This window comes from Polyodon spathula, chromosome 1 (assembly GCF_017654505.1).
Source record: "Polyodon spathula isolate WHYD16114869_AA chromosome 1, ASM1765450v1, whole genome shotgun sequence".
Taxonomy (NCBI): Eukaryota; Metazoa; Chordata; class Actinopteri; order Acipenseriformes; family Polyodontidae; genus Polyodon; species Polyodon spathula.
In genome coordinates, this window is record NC_054534.1 from 86,495,410 (window position 1) to 86,518,142 (window position 22,733).

Below are 22,733 nucleotides of genomic sequence, written 5' to 3' on the forward strand. Positions count from 1 at the left end.
AGGAGTGGTGGAATCTGTTGAGTCTTATGGAATGTTGTACATTAGTACAGGCAGTGGCTTTAGATAATGGTGAGCTACTTTTTCATGACAGTGAAGCGGTAATTCCCTATTTACAGTTGTGACGGTCGATGTACGTCCTAAAATACTTGTTAAAATGTATACTTGATGCACTTTAACGGTTGATGGTACATACAACTATTAATATCCTCCACCACAGTGTTCCAGTACATTCTCAATACTTGTTTTTGACTGTATGTGATACCATCCTGTTTGAGAGGTATGGAGCTATTATTATTAAAGTTATTTGGGTATACTGTCTGGTGTGGGCAATTCGCCCATCATAGCAAATATATGATTGGGCAATTAGCTTAAAGTGAAAATCGCACCCACTGGATCAGATTAATAAAGATCTTTACACCCAAGTGCGATTTGCACCACTTTCTTGTGAAAGGAAACAAAAATGCTTTAGATGTTAAATAACTAGTAACCCATAAATATGCATTAAACCTTCGATGGTGGTTGCTCTTGTTTGTCAGGAGTGTTCGAAGGGGCCACACTGATAACACTTAATTTTTCTTCCATTACAAGGGAGGGGATCTATAAAATTCATCATTTTGAAGTATGTCCAAGAAAGACTGTAGTTCCACAAACAGAACCCATGTCCCAGAATCGGTTCTAAGAGATGTGAAGAATTGAATCCTCATGTCTTTTGCTTCCAGGAAACACAGCTGTCCGGGAAGTTTTTGAAGAGACTGGCATACAGTCAGAGTTCCAGTCCCTCTTGAGCATAAGACAGCAGCATAACCACCCGGGGGCTTTTGGCAAGTCAGACATGTACATTATCTGTCGCCTTAAGCCATTGTCATTTGACATTAACTTCTGTCGTCAGGAGTGTCTCAGCTGTGAATGGATGGATGTAGCTGAACTGGCCAGGACTAACCACACAACTCCCATTACTAGCAGGGTAGCCAAACTCTTGCTGTATGGACACAAGGAGGGCTTTGATAAAATTGATCTTGCAGTTAAAGAAATCCCAGCTGTTTATAAAGGGTTATTCTATCAACTCTATCACAAGGAGTTACCAGAGATGTATGAAAATATATGTTGATAAACAATGAGTGAGTGAAATGGTACAATTAATGCATTTTAAAAGCATGTATTTCCAATATAAACAGTATTTATGAACTTTTCCAACATAATGATCCTAACTACTGTTATCAGGGGCCTTTGACAATAGTAACCCGGACACATTTATCATATATATATTATATATATATATTATATATTTTAAATATATAATATATATAATTACTATACAGTATATATATGTATAAAATGATATATTTTAGAACGGTTAAAAGGAAAATAAACAATAAACAAAACTCCCTCGAAGACAATTATCAAACGACAATATTTTGTCCAAACAGGTTAATATTCACTGAGACGTATATTACACGTGTCAAGTGTCGGATGTAGTAAAGCGCATTGTGATGGTGGTCTACTATGAAGGGCACTATACAAAAATAAAGATATAGTTATTATTATAAAAGGCATTTACCATGTCTACTATATTTTATTCACATTGTTTTAATTTTAAGTCTAATAAATCCTTTATTGTTTTATATTTAGCTCTTTTGTATACCTTAAGAGGCTTATTGCATAATGTATCAGTAAAGATTAAGGGTTGGTCGCACTGGTTCTTTGCTAAAGCAGGTATGTACATTATCCCTGCCCAACTTTTTAGTTTTCATCACGTCCTTTTAAATGTTGAGTGGGTGCAACAGCAAAGCCAAATCAACTCTTTACTGACATTGGAAGAAAAAGAATGGCTTTCTGCCCTGGTCCTGTTTTTGATCCTGACTTGAACTGCCCAGTCCGCTTCAACGCTACGTACCAGTCCGGGTATTTCTGAGAGCGGTAAGTGTTGTAGTTGTTGGACTCTAGTCTCTCAAAGAAGAAGCATTCATCTGTTGCACATTTCTGAAACAAAAAAAGAAAATCTTGTTCACGAAATAATCTGCAAGTTAAGACATGTTAACCTTGTTTAAATGAACTGTTCCAATGTCTGTTGAACACAAATGGTGTGTAATCTCAAAGGATACTGCTTAAAATTGCAGAATCTTAAGAAACAGCCTCTTAGTCTGCTGACCGCAAGGCTTTTAACTATCCATATGAAAAGAAAGAAATTGCACATGTAGGGCACTTATTTACATCAGCTTCTAAACAACTGTGATGACAAGTCTATCAGACTGTGTGCAATTCATCTCTTAAACATTCTTTGGTAATGTAATAATAATGCTGTAAATTGTGTTCTCTCTTATTGGATGGCTGTGAGCATTGCTCAAACAACTTGGAAGCGACTTTAGTTCTGACATTATTTGTGTGGGAAATTGAATATGTTATGCTGAAATGTCATTGACTGAACCACGTCATTTACTGTATTAGGAATGATAGGGGCCCCTTTCCTTAGAACTCTTTAAAGTTCCGTTAACATTTTGCTCCTTGAACACATGTTCTGAAACATCTAATTTTCATTTATCAAACACTGTTAACTTATTAAATTAAATTAAGAATCAACTGCTAATTTTGACTCAGATAACAGCCCCCAATAATGTAATAGCAAGCATGGCTTACAAAATAGTTCCTAAAACACTAAACAGATTCAGCATGTCAATACACTTAGATCTACCATAAAATTGACTCACATAAAACCTTATACACACTGTTACATCCCCAACTCATGAGGAAATGTAAATGCTTCATAAACTGCAGTAAATACTTTTGCTAGACCATTGGTTAGGAAGGGTAGAATAACTAAAATTCTACCTCTCTTTGCAGTTCTGGGTGCTGTTTGCAGGCAGTATGTTTTGTCCTAATCCAATACATATTGTAAATACAGTAGCACTTCTACTTAATGGTACTACATTAATGATACCCGGAACAGGTGTCTAAGTGCTACTAAAAGACTTGCTTGTAATTGTATGCACTTCCCACTTTCTTGAGGACAAATAGAGTGTTATTAGTTTTTTGAGTTTTTTTTGTTTATTTTTTTATATTAGAGCCCTTACTGACTCCCTGATCTGTATCATATTGCTCTCTGCCGACACATGCAGTATAATGGAGTTCTAAATCAACAGAAGAACTGTGGTTAGTTCTCCAAGATGTTTGGGCCAACCTACCTATCGAGTTCCTTCAAAAACCGTGTGCAATATATATACTTTTATTTTTATTTTTTTTAAATGGTAATGTTATAAGACGGTAAAGTGCAAAAATAATTTGATTTCCAGTACTGTAAGCTTTAATGAAACACTAGAACTTTATGTTTCATTTAGCAATTGAACATTCATAAAGCACTGGAAATCCCTGCCACCATGCACATAAGAAAGTTTTAATTAACCTTGGGTCAAAGGGAGGATAGGGTTTTATAACTGGCAACCCAAACATCTGGCTCAGATTTTTGTTGCTATGGGCAACAGAGTTCTCAGAACTGTGCTACTCTCAACAAGGAGTCTGTTGTTTATTAAGTGTGCCTACCTAAGTGGTAGCCTCCACATACAGATTCTGAAAGCAGTTTATGAAATCAAATATACATTGAAAATTACCTCATGAGTCTCTAAAAGCTATACATTATACCTATATATGGCAAAAATATGGATATAGGAAAATAGAGCAAAGAGATTTATTTACAAACAGCAATTTTTAACACAGACCAGTATACTGTGCAATGAAACCTGATCAATACTGTTTCAGGATCAGAACCATTTTCACATCACATTTTTTGCCATTTTATAGAACTTTAATCTATACAATACAGTATGTTATCAAAATATAACTTGATATAAAATAATGCCTTCCTGAATGACTTCTGGGTATACTATGAAAATATAACAACAGTTTCAAACTACTGGAAAGCTAATGATTGTTTAGTTACATATTAAGATACAGTAGCTTACCACAAGAATCTTGGATTTGCCAATAGTCTGATACAATGTACCATGGAAGAACTTGTGGAAAGAGAGAAACTATATTTTATTAAGTCTTTGGCCAGAAAGAGTGAGCAAGATCAAAGTTTGTTACTTTTAAAACCTGTGGTTATGATATTGGGTATACGTAAGTATAATTTACAATGTACTATACTTGCCTTATAGGCATATTATATGGGTGATACTGTACATGAGCTGTTTTTATAGTGAGGATCAATCATGCATTAGGTACAATGATTATTGTTTAAATAAAGCACTCAAAGGCTCGGGTTAAATACTTTGCCTATAGAAAGTCTACACCCCCTTTCAAAATCTTCACCTTTTGTTGCCTTATAGACTGGAATTAAAATGCATTATTTTTTTTTTATTTTTTTTTTTCATTTATCTACACATCCTACCACACAACTTCCAAGTGAAAAAAATTTTTGTAGAAAATTAATTAAAAATAAAAACTGAAATAGCTTGGTTGGATAAGTGTCTACCCCCCTTGTAATAGCAATCCTAAATTAGCTCAGCTGTAACCAATCGCCTTTAAAATCACACATCAAGTTAAGTGGCCCCCACCTGTGTTAAATTGTAGTATTTCACATGATTTCAGGATAAATTTAGCAGTTCCTGTAGGTTCCCTCTGCTGGGTAGTGCATTTCAAAGCAAAGTCTCAACCATGAGCACCAAGGTGCTTACAAAAGAACTCCGGGACAAAGTTGTTGAAAGGCACAGATCATGGGATGGGTATAAAAAAATATCAAAGGCCTTGAATATCCCTTGGAGCACTGCCAAGATGATTATTAAGAAGTGGAAGGTGTATGGCACCACCAAGACCCTGCCTTGATCAGGTCGTCCCTCCAAACTGGATGACCGAGCAAGGAGGAGACTGATCAAAAAGTCTACCGAGAGGCCAATGGCAATTTTGCAAGAGCTACAGGCTTTTATGGCCAAGACTGGTCAAAGTGTGCATGTGACAACAATATCCCAAGCACTCCATAAATCAGGCCTGTATGATAGGGTGGCAAGAAAGAAGCCATTACTCATGAAAGCCCATCTTGAATCCCGTTTGAAGTATGCAAGAAAACACAGATTCTGTAGCCACGTGGCAAAAAGTTGCATGGAAAATTTTGGCTTAAATGCAAAGTATGGAAATTTTTGGCTTAAATGCAAAGCATTATGTTTGGCGCAAACCCAACATAGCGCATCACCCAAAAAACACCATCCCTACTGTGAAGCATGGTGGTGGCAGCATCATGTTATGGGGATGTTTCTCATCGGCAAGGACTGAGGCACTTGTCAGGATAGAAGGGAAAATAAATGGAGCAAAGTACAAAGAAGTCCTTGAGGAAAACCTGCTGCCTTCTCAAGAAAGCTGAAACTGGGACAGAAGTTCACCTTTCAGCATGACAACGACCCAAAGCACATATCCAAAGCTAAGGAACAAAACTGTAAATGTTCTTCAGTGGCCCAGTCAGATCCCTGACCTAAATCCAATCGAAAATGTGTGGCATTACGAAGATTGCTGTCCGTCAACGCTCCCCAATGAACTTGACAGAGCTTGAACAGTTTTGTAAAGAAGAATGGTCAAATATTGCTAAATCTAGGTGTGCAAAGTTGGTAGCGACCTATCCCAACAGACTCACAGCTATAATTGCTGCCAAAGGTGCTTCCACCAAGTATTAACTCAGGGGGGGTGGAGACTTATCCAAACATGATCTTTCGGTTTTCTATTTTTAATATATAATTTTTTTTATCAATAAAAACTTTTTTCCCCTTAACAGTGTGGACTATGGGGTGTGTAGATAAGTTTTAAAAAAATCCTCATTTAAATGCATGAAACTCTGAGGCACTGATGCAACAAAATGTGAAAAAAGTTGAAGGGGGTGTAGACTTTCTCTAGGCACTGTATGTAGCACCATAAAATAGGCCACCATGATCTACATTTAATGTATCTGGAATACTATTGGTATTCCTAAGAGATGACTTCATGAGCCCAACCAATCCCAGGTGTGAGTGTGACATACTGTACCTGCATATGTATATACATGGGGCTTCACTAATTGTCCTTGAGCCACTTGTTGTTTTTTAACTATTGACACTAAAAATATGTCCATGTTTATTAATTAAAATTTATCTATGAAAGTCTACAAAAACTTGGCTTAAAGTGCAACTGGATGTTTCAACACAACAACGATCCAAAGCACACATCAAAATCTACTTCAGAATGGTTAACAAAGAATAAAATTAAGGTTCTGGATTGGCCTAGTCAAAGTCCTGATCTAAATCCAATTGAGAATCTTTGGTTGAAGGCTGTCCACGGAATTTGAATGAACTGGAACAATTTTGCGTTGAAGAATGGTCAACAATCACTAAAGAATCATGCCAAAAGCTCATTGACAAATATCCTTATTGTTTAAAAGAGGTTAGTATTGCTAAAGGTGCCTCAACTAGCTACTCATTTCATTTTCCTTGTCAGGGTATGAATACTTTTAAATTAGCATTTTTGGAGTTTTGCAAAAAAAATGCTGAAATAAATAATTGCAGACATCTGTTTCTTGTAACTTTTTTCCTCATCCACAAAAGAAAAACTTCAACTGTGTACCTCATATAGCTCAATTTATCTTAAACTAGGAATTACAAGGTTCCAGACTTATTCCAAAAACACATGTCATAACACTGTTATTATGTTTGGAAGACAGAATGGCATTGGCATTGACATGACTAGGGTGCAATGTGTTTTTAAATTATTTTGGACAGATATGTAACAATTCATTGAAAGAGTACAGCTAATAAATACATCAGGGAGGAGGAAAACTGCCACCCTGTCTTTTCTCCGGAATGATCTATATTTCTTTTTCTTTCTTACATTTCTTTTGAGACTGCTCATCTTGAAACATCAGTAGTTTGTGCAGGTTTGGATACCAGGGTTGTAGTTTCTTCCCCTGTATCATTTAACTATCAGATCTGCTGTCTTAGCCATTGTAGTTGAAACTGGACTGCTGCAGGCCATTGTGTCAATACAAGTTAAGCTTGTATTGATACAAGCATATACATATATATGCCAAGCAATTGTTGTGTAATCTTACTCTGCACCAAATGTATGACTGCTATTACCAGTAGGTAGGTAAAACTATTAGTGACCCAAGTACTCTATTCAAAAACCACGAGTTCCCTTTCAATTTAAATGGCAACCATTACTGAATGGGAAGAGCCTCTCTGACCGTCAATCACTGAGCATATATAAAAAAGCTCCCCTATCATGGCACATCACATCACCATTTTCTTTCTCATCACACTGAGACAGGTCAGATTGCATTTGCTTTCTTGAACCTAAATTGGCTGATTTGCTGGTTTTACCCACAAATTAAAAATAATTTTCCCCAGTAAAATCGCCCTTCGAGCGTGTCTAAGAGTGCTCTTGCTTTATTCTCGTGTCAGTTTTCTGACTAGAGCTGGTTTCAACCCCTCTTAAGGGATTAGCGAGCGGCCATTGTTCTTTCACTACACCAGACCTCGTGTAGTTGATACACCGTGTGGAGAGCTGTTGTGGTGCTGTAAGGTTACCATGTGGACTCGCGGCATCGTCCTCTACACCGATTTAATCGGTCACAGTGACCAATAAAAAAAAAAAAAACAGCTCAGGCCTAGCGCCCCTCTCAATCCTTGGGCTTTCCTAGCACGGCTGCGCTTGCCCTCAGCAGCCACAGCGACTGATTTGGCTGCATACCCCAACATCGTCCGCGGTTTTTCCCGCTGATCGCGAGGTTGAGAAAACAGTGCCTACCTAGTCCCGATTGACTCTGCACTGGTGTAAACATCATCAGCGCTGCCTACAGCTTGGCCCCGACTGTGCCTACCATCGGCACCGGTCCACTCGGCACAGACTTTCTCGGCATCTACAGTGCTTTTCTTGGCGCCGTTTCTGGCACCAATTGATTCGTCACCGGCGAACCTCTTTGAGGCCATCTACAGCCTGGCACCGACCGTGCTACATGTCGGCATCGACCTTGGCACTGATTGACTCGGCACTGACCTCTCAGTGCTGATGCCGCTCTTTTTCGATGCCGATCCCAGTACCGTTTGATTCGGCAATGGGGAATAGCTTCGAGGCCGTCTACACCCGGCACTGACCGCACTACACGTTAGCACTGACCTCGGCGCCAATTGACTCCGCACCGACTCAGCACCGACAGCGCTTGCCTCGATGCCGATCCCGGCACCGATTAATTCAGCACAGAATCACTCAGAAGCGTCTACAGCCCGGCACCGACCGTGCTACTAACAGCGAGATCGTGTCAGTCCAATGAATTGGGTCCTCCGCTGGGTTCCACCAGTGCATCCAATGCACGGCGAAGCTACCAAGGCAGGACGAGCACCGGTCTTGCGCCAAATGCCTAGGGCCAGAACACATGGCCAAAGCACTGGTAGGAGAGCTGGACTGCTCTCCAGGTTGGAAGTTCTCGAGGAGAACTAAGCGACGGAGAGCAGCCCTATCCCCAGCAGAGTCTCTCTCCTCCAACCAGGGGAGAATGAGATCAGTGGTCCAAGAACCTCTGCAGAGGTCATTCAGGACCCCCCCTGCCACAGTGACCAGGGAGCTTTCACGCTCATCTGGGTCACCCTCCCCTACCCCACCACAGGTACAGGGGCAGACACAAGGGAGGCGAGATGGTCACCACCGAGGTGGTACCACTTGAGGGGATGCTCACCAGGGAACAGGCAGTTGCCGCGCAGGCACCGCTCCCCTTCTCCACGCAAGCGCAGATATTCACTGTCACAGTCGCCTCGAAGGCACCCAAGCTCGGCTGAGCAGCATTTTGTGGAGCTGGCAGAGACTGTAAGGGCTCAGCAGACTATGCCGGAGACCCTATTGAAATCTCAGGGCAGGCTGCCCCCTACCACCGGGCAGCCCCAGCCCCCACAGTCTCGTTCCCCATCCACTCTGCCTAGATTCCCTAGCCCAGATGAGCTGTCCTTGTCCGCGTCCAGATTGGAAGTCTCAGACTCAGCCACCTCCATCGGGCAGGCCATGGTGGGAGGCTCCTTAACGTCCTTACCACACGTGTCACAGAGGGAAGAGTTCTGGGTCCTAATGCAGCGTGCCAACAGAAAGGGCACCCACAGCATGCCCTCCCCCTATGCCAGGACTTCCTGGAATTGGTGCGCTCTTCTTGGAGCAACCCAGCGTCGGCACCCTTAGCCTCCAAAACAGCAGAGTCTCTGCTTCTTACAACAGGAGCCCAAGAAGCGGGCCTAGGCGTATTCCCCACTATTGGGGACACAGTCACAGTTTTGGTGCAAGGTTCCACCTTCACCAAGGGGGATAAGGACCCAACCTGTCCATCCAAGCCTTGCAGAACGACAGATGCGATGCTCAAAAAAGCTTATGCATCAACAGCGTTGTCGGCCCGAGCAACAAATGTCATGGCCATACTGGTGCTCTACCAGAACCAGTTGGCAGAGAGGCTGCAAGAGAGAGCTACACAAGAGGACATGAGGGAGCTCCAGGAGGTAGCTAAGGCAATGACCGACCCAATAGGTGAGTTAGGTCAGTCATCAGGGAGATTGCTGGGCCCGCCGGCATTTGTGGCTGACACAAGCCAAGGTTGTGGAGACTGAGAAGGTGGCATTACTGGACGCCCCCATTACACCAGGGCAGACTTTTGGGGCGACCATTGATGTGAGCCTTGAGAGGTCCCACAAGGCCAAGGAGGTCGCCTTCAATTTTTCACACCTTCCGGCATACCGTTAGTGCCCAAGATGGCATGGGCAGCCTGCTGAGGTGAAAGGGTCTGAACATCGCCCTCCACCCCAGAATAGACAAGCAAGCAGAGGCAGGGCCAGCGGCAGGGGACCACCGCAGGCCAGGGGTAACCGGTTCTCCAGTTGGAGACTGAGGCCAGGGCCTAAGAAAGAACCGCCCCCTCCCAAGCCCAAGGGAGGCCCCGGCTGCCACCAAACCCCTCCACAACCGGTCTGACCAACGGCAACGACCCATGGCAAGGCTGCACCCAGGACTCCTGGGTGCTATCTACACTGAAACATGGATACGCTCTACAATTCTGCATAGGTCCACCACCCTTCAAGGGTGTGCTCCCCCCCACCGTCGAACCAGCGAGGGCGATACTCCTTCAACAGGAGATCGCCAATCTTCAAAGGAAGAATGCTGTATGCTTGGTAAGCCCAAGCGTTGCCCTCAGCATCTTTTACTCCAGGTACTTCCTGGTGTCCAAAAGGGTCGGCAGTTTCAGACCAATTATGGACCTCAGGGTCCTCAACTTGTTCCTCAAAAAGAGGAAGTGCAACATGTTGACAGCACGACGTATCATCCAGTCCGTCCAACCAGGTGACTGGTTCACATCAATCAACCTGCAAGACGCCTATTTTCAGGTCCTGATCCGTCCCGCGCACAGAAAATATCTGCGCTTCGCCTTTCAAGGCAACACATCCGAATTCTACGTGCTGCCTTTTGGCCTCTCGCTGGTGCCCTGCACTTTTTCAAAGTTCATGGATGCATCAATGGCTCCACTCAGGCTGCGGGGTTATTCTAATCCTGAACTATCTGGACAATTGGCTAGTTTGCACACATTCAAAAGCATGCGCAGAAGCGCACACCAAACAGGTCATAGATCATGTGACAAAGTTAAAGCTCTCAATACATCAACAGAAGAGCAACTTCGTACCGTCTCAGTCCAGTGTTCCTGGGGATCAAACTGAACTCTGTGAGCATGCATGCCTCACTGTCGGAAGACAGGATTCGGTCGTTGGGGGCCACGCTCTCCCTATTCAGAGAGGATGCTCTACAGGTCAGAATATATCAAAGGTTGTTGAGGCTGATGGCAGCCACCTCGAGAATCCTTCCACTAGGGCTGCTGAGAATGCGCCCACTTCAAGCCTGGGTAAATACACTCAAGGTGCACCTGGTCCGAGGCTTTCAATCGAAACCGGATCCTGGCTCTCATCATCCATGTTAGGGATTCTCTCCATCTCCCTCGATTCTCTCCATACCAGCAGTTTGCCTGACCCTCCATGGGATTCATAAGAGTTTTCCCCTTGCCTCGCCTTCCTGCCTATCTATATAAATGGACATTTTCCATTTGCTATTTCCACTCTTTGGAAAGGCTGCTTCTTCCCCTACAAGGATCTACCTATGGAGACCATCTACCTCTCAGGCGACTTTGATTCTTACTTCATCATTTGGCTACATACCTCCAAGACGGATCAATGTCAGCATGGACCCCCCTCCCCCCAACTCTCTGTTCATTGATTCCTCTCGCTCCTATCATCACTCGTCACTGGTTCTCAACCCACCTCTCCACCCTCGCCTCCAGAGCAGGCCTCCCTCCTCGACTCCAACTTCTTCTCCAGAGCAGGCCTCCCTCCTCGACTCCCAAGCCCCACCCCCCATCATTCCGTATAGGTGCAGCCACCTCCTACACAAGGGCCAACATCAATCACAGCCTGATCAAGAATGTGGGAATCTGGTCCTCCTCTGCAGTGGATTCTTACATTCATTCATCCTCTGCTGATATATTAGAAAATTGCTAGTATGTCTGGAGTAGGAGCTTCCTGTCTGCCGGGGCCACCAGAGGTTTTCTCCTAATTAGCCTCAAGGGTTTTTTTCCTCTCCACTGAGCAGCAGGTATACACATAGTCACATCCTACTAAATTACTAACCATCTTCCTGTTTGTCCCGTTTGTCTTTCCGGTCTTTCGTTTATGTTATGTGCTTGCGTGTGCTGTCTTTTGTTCGTCTCATGGTGTGGGAGATTTCGCGAGGAGCTGGAGGTCCATCCTTTGGGGGGCAAGTGAATCTCACTTCCCCAACCTCAGGACTAGGCATCTTCCTCCCTTACCTTCAGGGGGGTTCTCACCATGTGAGTCAGAGTGGACCCCAGGCCACACTTTGTCCTTTCGCAGCTCCTGCGCTTATCTTACCTCACTTAAGGCTCTGTTCTATACTCTGCCTCAATTCGGGACGTGGCTACTTCATGCTCGAGTCCAGTACTAACCGCTATGCCTTGTCTGTATTTCAGGTCCCAGGCAGTCTTGGCCAATTGGGGGTCTAACGAGCACCCCTTTACAGAAGTCTCAGATACTGGGTACCTCTCTCTCTCTCTCTCCTTTTGTGTCCCAGTCTACCGGAACCATCTTCCTCCTGAGGGGCGGCTCCCCGAGTCATAACCCTTGTATGTGTTTTCGGTTGCTGGGTCCTTTGCCCCTGGGTTTTATTGGCATCGTCGCCCTCAGTCATTGACCACTTTCTGTATCCTGTCTTCGGTTGCTGGGTCCTTTGCCCCTTGGTTGTGTCGGCATCGTCGCCCTCAGTCAGTGACCATCTTTCTATCCTGTTTCGGTTACTGGGTTCTCTGCCCCTGGGATGTGACGGCATTGTCGCCCTCAGTCAGTGACTATCTTTCTATCCTATTTCGGTTGCTGGGTCCTCTGCCCCTGGGATGTGTCGGCATCGTCGCCCTCAGTCAGCGACCACTTTCTGTCCTAGTTTCCATGTCCAGCTCTGCTGGTCTGCTACTACAGTCAGGGACTCGCCCACTCCTCTATCCTAAGCCCGGTCCTTTCTAGCCGGCACTGTCCTACTAACTGCTCCTTTCTTATTCTTCTGCCCTGTCCTTACACCTCCAGCTCATGCCCCATGAAATACTGTAAAACCTCATTATACAAACTAAATCATTTTATGAACATGAGTTAAAAGGTGCTAACCAGCCCTCTCTGTTATTTACAGTACAATACATTCTATTGTAATATTGTTTTTTGAGGTTGGAAATGTTGATTGGAAATGTCATGCAAACAATAAAATAACAAGTAAACATCTTATGCTTTTGGGGTGTTTTGTGACTATGAAAAACGATGCTAGTATGGTACTAAAATAACATAGTTGGCATAGTTCACTTCATTTAATACATTGCATGCTTGCTAGGTGAAAGAGCAATTACTGAGGGAAAACTACTCAGGTTATATAAATACATGGAAAAGCTTTCATGAAAAATATTTTTATAGCAGAGTTGAATATAGACTAAAGTTTAGAACTCACAAGATACACCCTGTATACTCTTTCACACACCCCAAGCACATGGAAAAACTAATTACAAGCGTGGAATGGGACAATCTAGCAGTCTTACATTACAGCTGCATACATGCTATTCAGTAAAGTAATTCAGCTCGCACCCTTAATCAAGACACTACAATATTTATGTTTTAATGTATGATGCTATTATTCAACACACCGCAACAATAGATGTTTTGTTGTATATTACTCATCTAGTCAGGATAATGAAATCACAAAAGTAAATCAGTAATGTTACTTGTGTGAAGTTCATACAGTATGAGAAAAATCCCTTGACAGTAAGATTTCCATTAATAATATTTTAAGTTGATTTAGGGAACATTAGAACATAACATTTGCAAATGAGAGGAGGCCATTCAGCCCATCAGCGCTTGTCCAGTTCCTAGCTGTTGATCTCAAAACTTTGTCAAGTCTTAAAGGATCCCATTATCTCTGTAAAAAGGTATCTTCTACTCTGTCTGTCTCTACTTTGTTTCCAGATGTGTCCTCTTGTCCTGGCTGTTGTGTTGCACTTAAATTACTGGCTATGGTTAACTTTGTCTACTGCTTTAATCAAATAAATAAATTCAGCCTAAAAAAAGAAGAATTAGGAGGCAAAGTCTATAATGCACCATAAGCTAGTCACCAATTTAACACAGTCATACGTTTATTCATGTGCGTCACTAGGGCTGGGGAGGGGATAGTGTTTCGGACAAAATTCTGAATCTCTTTTATTCTTTGTCACAGAGGTGTAATTGAGAGGGAGAGCGGGGTTAGGATAAGGGTCTAATTTATGAAGGTGGTATTTATAATATTTTACCAGGAAAGCTTTTACATCAGATTTCGAAAAGTGTCCCGACCTCATTTCACAGGACCAATATTCTAACATAGGCCTCAGTAGGTGCTGTGCCACCTAACTTATTTGAGAAGGTTTGGATACTTACTGTACCAAATAACCGTCCATCTTCATTCATTGCAAGATAACGGTTTGCACTGATCCCTTTGATTGAAACCACTCCAATCGATTCTGCCTGGAGTTGCAGCTTTACTGAAAAACAAGAGCAATGTATAATGTAGGAAACTTTCTAAAAATATTATAGCTGTGCTCTCCATAAATACACTCTGTTTCATATTTGGAGAAAATGGGAATTCTTCTTTATAAGAGAGGAACACAAGAATATATATATAATATATATTTATATATATATATATATATATATCTATTATATATATATATATATATATATCTTATATATATATATATATATATATATATATATATATATACACACACATACACACACACACACCAGGCAGGGTACTTCTTAAAAAATGAAAATCTTGTATTTCTTCATATGTTTACAATTCTTGATTTTTATTTTTACAAACACAAATTGCACTGACGCAATGTTACTTGATTTGTAGTTTTCCACATGCCTCCCTGTCTATCCCTTGAATGTCATCACTCCTCATCCCTGGCACTGTTTCTACTGAAGACTGCTATGCACCATGTCTCTGTTCTGTGCCCTGGAATGGCTTCATGCTGTTTTATTTTGTTAAATAGCACACATTGGTTGTTTGCCACATACTCAAGTTTATTAATCATGACCTTCTTTTACATATCACTTAAGGAAATTTTCCTTCACAGTGTTCACCAAAGTGTTTTCTTACCATCAAACCAATATGAGAAGCAACATTTACTAATTTTCAAACCAATTTCTCAGCACAAATACTGTATAACTATAGGCACATTATTTCCTCCTTTCCAGCAGAAAAAACGCTTGCTTTGTAACTTGTAAAAGGGCATCTTAACAATTATATAATAATGTGTTTGACAAGAATGGCAAAAATGTAATTTGCATAGGTTATCAAAATAGCACCCTGATGTTTATTTATAAATATACTTCATAAATCACCCGCAGTTGTCTGATGATGAAATAACTGCTATCTGTCTACAAAAATAAAAAATGTTCTAGTTTAAATGGATTAAAGTATATGCCCCTATAACTTAAACAAGGATTTATTAAATGCATTCATCCAACTCAATAATATTTAAATAACCGCATCATGCAATGGTACAAGTGGCTACATCCAGTTAATAAAAATGCAGTAATTTTAGGTAACGATAAAAATGTAGACCATCTTAAATCTTTGATAGTGTCATAGTACTTTATGTACCCAAGTAGTACATTACATTTGTATATCCAAAGCTAAATTCAATTTTGTCTTGCTGGTAACCCAACTTAATGTAATTAGGCAGCAGACAGTTTGAAAGAACAAAGAATTGGTTTTATGCTACATATATTCTTAAACATTACTTTTTTGTGGCAGTCATATGGTGGTGGTTAGATTTACTTTCCAACTTATTGCTGCAGAGATAAGATAAAGCTGGTTCCCTTTCAAGTATGACATGTAACCATTGCCGAATGGGCATTTACCTCCTGAAGACCGGAAACCTGACTAGGATATAACAAAGCTGCTCAGCCAAGCCTGTGATGCAGTCATGCCTGCCCCTGAGGGTGTAAAGGACTGAGTGCACAGATTTCTGTGTCATTTTTCCTTTGAAGAACTGACCTAACAGAAGAGCCTGTTCAGATAAGTACATGTTACTTTTTTCTGCTCTAGATTTTCACATTTATTGTGTTTTTACACAAATTATATGTGATATTAAAAATGATCACTATATTAGTTTTATTAATTACATGTATTTGTGCACTCCTGCCTTGTGCCCCACGTGAAGCCAGTGGCTTGAGTCGCTCCTTCCCAGGGATCAATCAGTGTACGTCAACTGACTATGTGCTCTCCCGCCAGGTTGCAATTGCTCCGGCTGGAGTTATTTTATTCTCATTTTGGTTTCGACATCTTGGTGCCATTTTGCTGACAGCTTTTGCATCACCATTAAGAGGGCTCTTAGTTCATTCTAACAAGCAAACGTCCCTGTGTGAGTACTGACTGAGTGGCTTTGCCAGTAACTTGCACAGGTGGGCATCCTTGTACAGTGTTACCTGTATTAACTGCTATCTGGTGGATCCATACCGTACTGGTACTGAGGTCACCGACCTGCTCTGTTTCCAACCCGCTACAGTAATGTACCGAACCAGGGCTACAGTTACCGACACAGTTCTGACCTAGTACCATACCGTACTGACCCAGTGCTAGAGTCACCGAACTGGGTCCATACCGACCCAATTCCAACCAGTACTATACTGTAATGACCTAGTGCTAAAAGTCACCAAACCAACCTGGTACCGTCCAGGTTCCTACCCGCTACCGACCGGTGCTTACATCCCCGGTCCGGTACCAAGCCAGTCTTATTCGGGTCTTGAACAGCCCAGTTGCTGTCTTTAAGCAGACTGAGGCAGTACCTGTACAGTGTTACTGTACACTGCATTGCTACTTCCATAATGCCTGGGTTTTATCCCTGTGAGACATGCAAGGCCAGTCTGCCTATTGAGGACAAACATGGCAGGTGCTCTTCCTGCCTGTGGTCTGAGCACGTAAAGGAAGCACTGAAGAACTGCAGTTTTGTACACATTTCTCCAAGCGCATGCTGGAGAAATATATCCCTCTTGCAGCTCTGCAGAGCGCTCTGCGTCTCTCACTCCTGCACAGTGCTCTTCCCAATCATCATCTGGTAGAGAGGAGGCTGCACCCTCACCCTATGGCTCTGTGCCAAGGGAGAGTGGACGACGCACCTGGGAAAGTAGTCCATTCAGGAAACTGTCTTCACAACTTTCCTCATCCTCCTCTGCCTCTCCTTCTCCTCCTTCTCCTCCAAGGCAGACTCAGAGCAGATGGAGGAGCTCTGGGCAGCAGTTTCCCACGAAGGAACAGTGCTCATCAGATCCCCTGCGGTTAAGATCTCCCTGTCGGCAGAGCTTTTACCACAGATCAAGAGGGTCACTGTAGTCTTGCAAGTGCCCTGGCCTACAGAAGAGACAAGACAGTCCATCTTTGATGACGAGCCTAGCACCCCTCCCGTGTCGTGGGGAGGGCACAAACCCCCCCCCCCCCCCCCACAGGTGCACCCTAGGTCCAGCAGGACCCCAGTGGGCCGCTGTCGAGAACGACAAAAGGCCAGACACCTATGGGATATATCACACGTGCACGAGGAGAAAGCGTTGGTACAGGCGCCTAATTTAGTGCTCCTATCCAAGGACGCTATCTGCCTCAACAAAGTGCCGAGTCCCGGAGGTGATCCTCAAACATGCCTATTCAGCCAGTGCATTCACTGTCGGGCTGGACAGCTTTAATACTGTTCTGGTAGCCTACCAGTCCTATTTGCTGAGGTCCCTCTTTGACAGCCACAGGCCCTCACCACCACAGCTGGGTGTGGTTAATTACGAACCTGCTTATGCCGCACAGGTGCACAGATTTAATAAACACAAGTGCTACCACTGGGGCGAGCGCTTGTCTCATAAAAAGAGACGTCCCGCTCCAGGAACCTACTACACTACGAAACCCTCTCTATACTGGTTGGGATCAACATCTCCTAAACTAACTTACTGCTTTTGCTTCCGAAGTCCAGGCCTCCCAGCGACTCCAGGTCTTTACGACAGTTCTGACTGGGCAGAGCCTTCACAGTCACCGTCTTGCAGTTGAAGGGTTCCTTAGCAGTTATCATCCGGTACAGACATTCTCCTACCTGACTGAAACAAAGTGCCCCTCTGTTTAGAATTGCGGTGCAGTCGCCTCGAGTTTGACATAGATGCTTTTTTAGTTGTGCGAAGCCTCCCCAGGCATGCCCCCCAGCCAAGCTGGACCTCCAGGTCAACTCAGTGCAGGGCGAGCCTACCTGATCATATGTTGCCTAGCAACACATCTACTTTTAAGTGTCCCAGCGGCACACACAAGAACCAGCGACAGGGTACTCCCTGTCAGAAGGTTCAACAGACTTAACGTCGTGGATCCTCAAAACCCTGGTTTTGGAAATAGTGTTAATTGTGGCTTCTTAGTAGACTCTTACAACACAGGCATAAAGGTGAGTTCTCCCTCCATATTTTAGCCCTAGCAATTTATTACTGGGATTGTGAATGGTAACGCACAAATGTATTTATTTATTTGTTTTATTTAAATAATAATTAGGAAATAATGCAGTGTTGTTTGATTCTCTTGTTTGCCAGGTGTTATATGTTACCTGATATTATTTATTTACCTACTTTGTGTCTGACACATGAATACTATTAGATTTGACTCAGTTCCATTCACATCAATTACAGTGTATTAACTTCCTCTGTACTATTGGGAACATTGACGTTTCTAACACAGAAATATGTTCTGCGAATTCTTAAATGAGAGAAAACTTAACAGAGACTTTAACTATCTTATTCAAAAAAGAATAAATCAAGTCAATAGCTACTGTACATTATCACATTGCAAAAGCAGCAGTTAAATTATTTTCCCCTCCAGTAACATTTCTATTAATTTAAATTTAATTTAATTTAAAACTTTTATTCCCCCCCCCCCCCCCCCCCCCCCCCCCCCCCCCCAATGGGAAAATCATTTAGTCCACAGAGTAACATTCATTTGTTATTAAAACAATCCAAAAACAATTAAAAGCTCTGTAAGATGAGCTCCCGTGCTTGCCATACACAAGCCAGCAAAAGTATGTTATAAAAATTACCTACAAAGTGCTCTTACTTTCTTTGAGGGTTACAACACTTGAAGATAATCTGTAAAAAGGTAAGCCAGCATTCAAAAGGTTTAGTGAAAAATGTGTTACTTGATTTTTTTCATTTTATAGTACTTTCCAAACTAACCAAAATTGTAGTTAAAAAATCTAGATACATTGAAACATGTTTAAAGTGAAGTGAGTAAACTGTATGAGGATGTTTGATAAGTATCGCCACATTTAAAATTCCTAAGGAATTAAACTTCCTGCAGTGAATATTATTGTTACCTGCCTGGAAAGCATAAGAACATAAGAAAGTTTACAAATGAGAGGACGCCATTCAGCCCATCTTGCTCGTTTGGTTGTTAGTAGCTTATTGATCCCAGAATCTCATTAAGCAGCTTCTTGAAGGATCCCAGGGTGTCAGCTTCAAAAACATTACTGGGGAGTTGATTCCAGACCCTCACAATTCTCCGTGTAAAAAAGTGCCTCCTATTTTCTGTTCTGAATGCCCCTTTGTCTAATCTCCATTTGTGACCCCTGGTCCTTGTTTCTTTTTTCAGGTCAAAAAAGTCCCTTGGGTCGACATTGTCAATACCTTTTAGAATTTTGAATGCTTGAATTAGGTCGCCGCGTAGTCTTCTTTGTTCAAGACTGAACAGATTCAGTTCTTTCAGCCTGTCTGCATATGACATGCCTTTTAAGCCCGGAATAATTCTGGTCGCTCTTCTTTGCACTCTTTCTAGAGCAGCAATATCTTTTTTATAGCGAGGTGACCAGAACTGAACACAAGATGAGTTCTTACTAGTGCATTGTACAGTTTTAACATTACTTCCCTTGATTTAAATTCAACACTTTTCACAATGTATCCAAGCATCTTGTTAACCTTTTTTATAGCTTCCCCACATTGTCTAGATGAAGACATTTCTGAGTCAACAAAAACTCCTAGGTCTTTTTCATAGATTCCTTCTCCAATTTCAGTATCTCCCATATGATATTTATAATGTACATTTTTATTTCCTGCGTGCAGTACCTTACACTTTTCTCTATTAAATGTCATTTGCCATGTGTCTGCCCAGTTCTGAATCTTGTCTAGATCATTTTGAATGACCTTTGCTGCTGCAACAGTGTTTGCCACTCCTCCTATTTTTGTGTCGTCTGCAAATTTAACAAGTTTGCTTACTATACCACAATCTAAATCATTAATGTAGATTAGGAATAGCAGAGGACCTAATACTGATCTCTGTGGTACACCACTGGTTACCACACTCCATTCTGAGGTTTTTCCTCTAATCAGTACTTTCTGTTTTCTACATGTTAACCACTCCCTAATCCATGTACATGCGTTTCCTTGAATCCTAACTGCGTTCAGTTTGAGAATTAATCTTTTGGACTTTGCCAAAAGCTTTCCGGAAATCTAAATAAACCATGTCATATGCTTTGCAATTATCCATTATCGATGTTGCATCCTCAAAAAAATCAAGCAAGTTAGTTATACACGATCTCCCTTTCCTAAAACCATGTTGACTGTCTCCCAGCACCCTGTTACCATATAGGTACTTTTCCATTTTGGATCTTATTATAGTTTCCATAAGTTTGCATATAATAGAAGTCAGGCTTACTGGTTTGTAGTTACCTGGTTCAGTTTTGTTTCCCTTTTTGTGGATCGGTATTACATTTGCAATTTTCCAGTCTGTCGGTACCACCCCTGTGTCAGTAGACTGCTGCATGATCCTACTTACCATGCAAAACATATTCTATTTACATTGCATTTCATTATATCCATGATAGGGCCCTATGAAAATTATAATTATCTGTAATTTCCAAACCTGAATCCCATTGTCATCGTAAGTGCATATGATTTTGCATGATTCTTTTTTTTTTTTTTTTTTTTTTTTTTAATCTGGAATATTTACAATATGAAATTACTTTTAATAGAATCCAAAACTGTGTTCTCTGTTTGTATCCAAAGGCCTTAATGCAAATGACATTTTTAATACAGATCTGTTACTATATGTATTAAGATTAATTACTAACAAGGTCAATATTGTGTGAGTTTATGGTTTAAAAGTGCATTCTTAACTATAGAGCATTGAAGTATTTCCTTTGGCGTTTGTGGAAAAAAAAAATTATATATATTCACACACATACAGAGACAGAGAGAGAGAGAGAGAGAGAGAGAGAGAGAGAGAGAGAGAGAGTAATGTCTAGACTACATAATATTACATTTGTAGGTTGTTTTTTCTACTAAAAACTTCCAATTTACTGTTTTTAAAACTACATTACTATTTAATAGAACTCCCTATGAAAAAATAACCAGGTGCTTTATCTACTACTAAGATAATGTATTGTTAAATTGCAGTCACTCTCTTGAATATGATCCTTTTAAAATGCTACAGCCAATTCTACTGCTTACTAACCATTGTAACACTATATAAGTACTTACTGCAAGGGTCATTCTTCTCCCTGATTCCATCCACTCTTCCATCAGGGTTTATCCTCAAGAAATATCCTCCATTTTTACAGTAAAGTCTTTTGGGCTCCTTAAAGCTTCCCGGAGAGAAGGGACTACTGCCTCCATCATCAGGTACTGTGGGAAAGGTTGTGATTCCTCCTGCAGCCATCTCAGATATCTTCTCCTGCGTCTGTTCTTATTTTATGGAATTGTTGAACACAGTCAGCTTCTAATTTTGTCTTCTTTAATGATCTAATCCCCAATTCTTGTTTCTCTATCCCCAAGATCTTGTTTTTTTTTCAATCACAGAGTACAACAGATTTAACAAGGAGAATTTGCTTCTGATAAAGTTTTCATTCTGAAATACCTAGTTAAAAAATACTACTTTTAAATGCCTGTAAAACCCTTGGAAGAATGGTTAAACTCTCTTGGTTGACCCCTAGATAAATAAATAGATTTTAAGTTTGTAGTGCCAAGTACAAACTTCGAATTTCGTTCTCATATTTCCGTTAGGTAGGAGCATGGATTTCCCAGTGTTTTCCAGGGCTTTGCTCTGAAATGTTTTCTGCTTTGCTGTCTGAAGTCAGAAAGGATCTGAATCAGTCTGTAATATTATCCTCTCTGCCTCAATGCGCCTGCGTTTACCCCATACACACACTCTCTCTCTCTCTCTCTCTCTCTCTCTCTCTCTCTCTCTCTCTCTCTCTCTCTCTCAGCTTAAACTAACACTGGTCCCAAAAAAGCTCAGAAGGGGTGGGCTTTGAATCACATGACCCCATGACAACCCTACCCCTAAAACCATAGCTAGCAAGGGCTGGTAACTGTCAGCAGATTGGGGCAAAGATGTGCTTTGAGATGCCTCATGACTTCTTGTGTTTGTTTTAAATGATTACATAAAGAACAACAATTATTGAAAATACTTACCAAATAACAGAAACAAAACTGCATATCAGTCTGAAAAGTAACTAGTGGGGCAATATTGGGAGAGAGTATATTATTTTTTACAATATTTCTGTTTGGGAGTGTTTCTACATCAGATAATACTAGCAAACTCAATTCCAAACTTTCTCAGATTAGAAAAGATACACACGCTTCCACACAATACCAGCACTTTGTAAGGCACTGCCTATAGTGCTAATGCACTTATAAAATTATTACAAGATTTCCAAGTATCAGCTTTTTTGTTGGGATTTTTACATGGGCCAATCACAGTGCTTGGTTTGTCAAAGCTATTTTATTATAAATAACAGAAAACACAGACATTCAACTTAGAATGCTCATCCAATTAGTAGTGGAAGTAACTGTTATTAGAAATGACTGCAAACAAATACAATTGTCAGGATCATTTTAAAATTGATACATGAATTAACTGGATGAAATTAGCATTTCTGTTTAAGTTAGGTGGCTGTTCATTCAAGGTGGCTCTGTCATTCACTGGTGTTGGGTTGAAACAACTATTTTCAGTTGTTTGCTGACTGATAGGAATGATAACAGGTTAGTTTGGCTAACCACTTTACTGAAGTATTTATTGGGATCTGTTTATATAGTTAATAAACAACTCTAAAAGTACACTACACTACAGTATTTTAGTGTGAGGGAGTGTTGTTTAGATCACTTAAAAATACCCTAAAC

General features: G+C 41.4%; 2 protein-coding genes across 4 annotated transcripts in view; one reads left to right on the forward strand and one right to left on the reverse strand.

The window, feature by feature from the left end:
* Positions 1-1,222, forward strand: part of nudt6 (nudix (nucleoside diphosphate linked moiety X)-type motif 6) — a 39,541-nt gene extending 38,319 nt beyond the window's left edge. For all 3 annotated transcript variants that reach the window (XM_041264858.1, XM_041264851.1, XM_041264864.1), the window contains one exon: positions 720-1,222. In XM_041264858.1, the coding sequence (XP_041120792.1) occupies positions 720-1,108 (389 nt within the window). In that variant the 3' untranslated portion in view covers positions 1,109-1,222. The remainder of the gene's footprint in view (positions 1-719) is intronic.
* A 259-nt stretch (positions 1,223-1,481) lies between these two features.
* fgf2 (fibroblast growth factor 2) lies at positions 1,482-21,750 on the reverse strand. Its single transcript, XM_041264875.1, has 3 exons — positions 21,093-21,750; positions 13,980-14,083; positions 1,482-1,980 (listed from the first exon to the last, which is right to left on the reverse strand). The coding sequence occupies exons 1-3, from the start codon at positions 21,268-21,270 to the stop codon at positions 1,795-1,797; spliced, it is 468 nt and encodes a 155-aa protein (XP_041120809.1). The 5' UTR covers positions 21,271-21,750; the 3' UTR covers positions 1,482-1,794.
* Positions 21,751-22,733: the final 983 nt, after the last annotated feature.

Coding starts and splice junctions, on each gene's coding strand:
- fgf2 (XM_041264875.1), bottom strand. CDS start 21,270: ATGGCTGCAGGAGGAATCACAACCTTTCCCACAGTACCTGATGATGGA. Junction 14,084..21,092: donor GGAGAAGAATGACCCTTGCA/GTAAGTACTTAT, acceptor CTTGTTTTTCAG/TAAAGCTGCAACTCCAGGCA. Junction 1,981..13,979: donor ATGGACGGTTATTTGGTACA/GTAAGTATCCAA, acceptor TTTTTGTTTCAG/AAATGTGCAACAGATGAATG.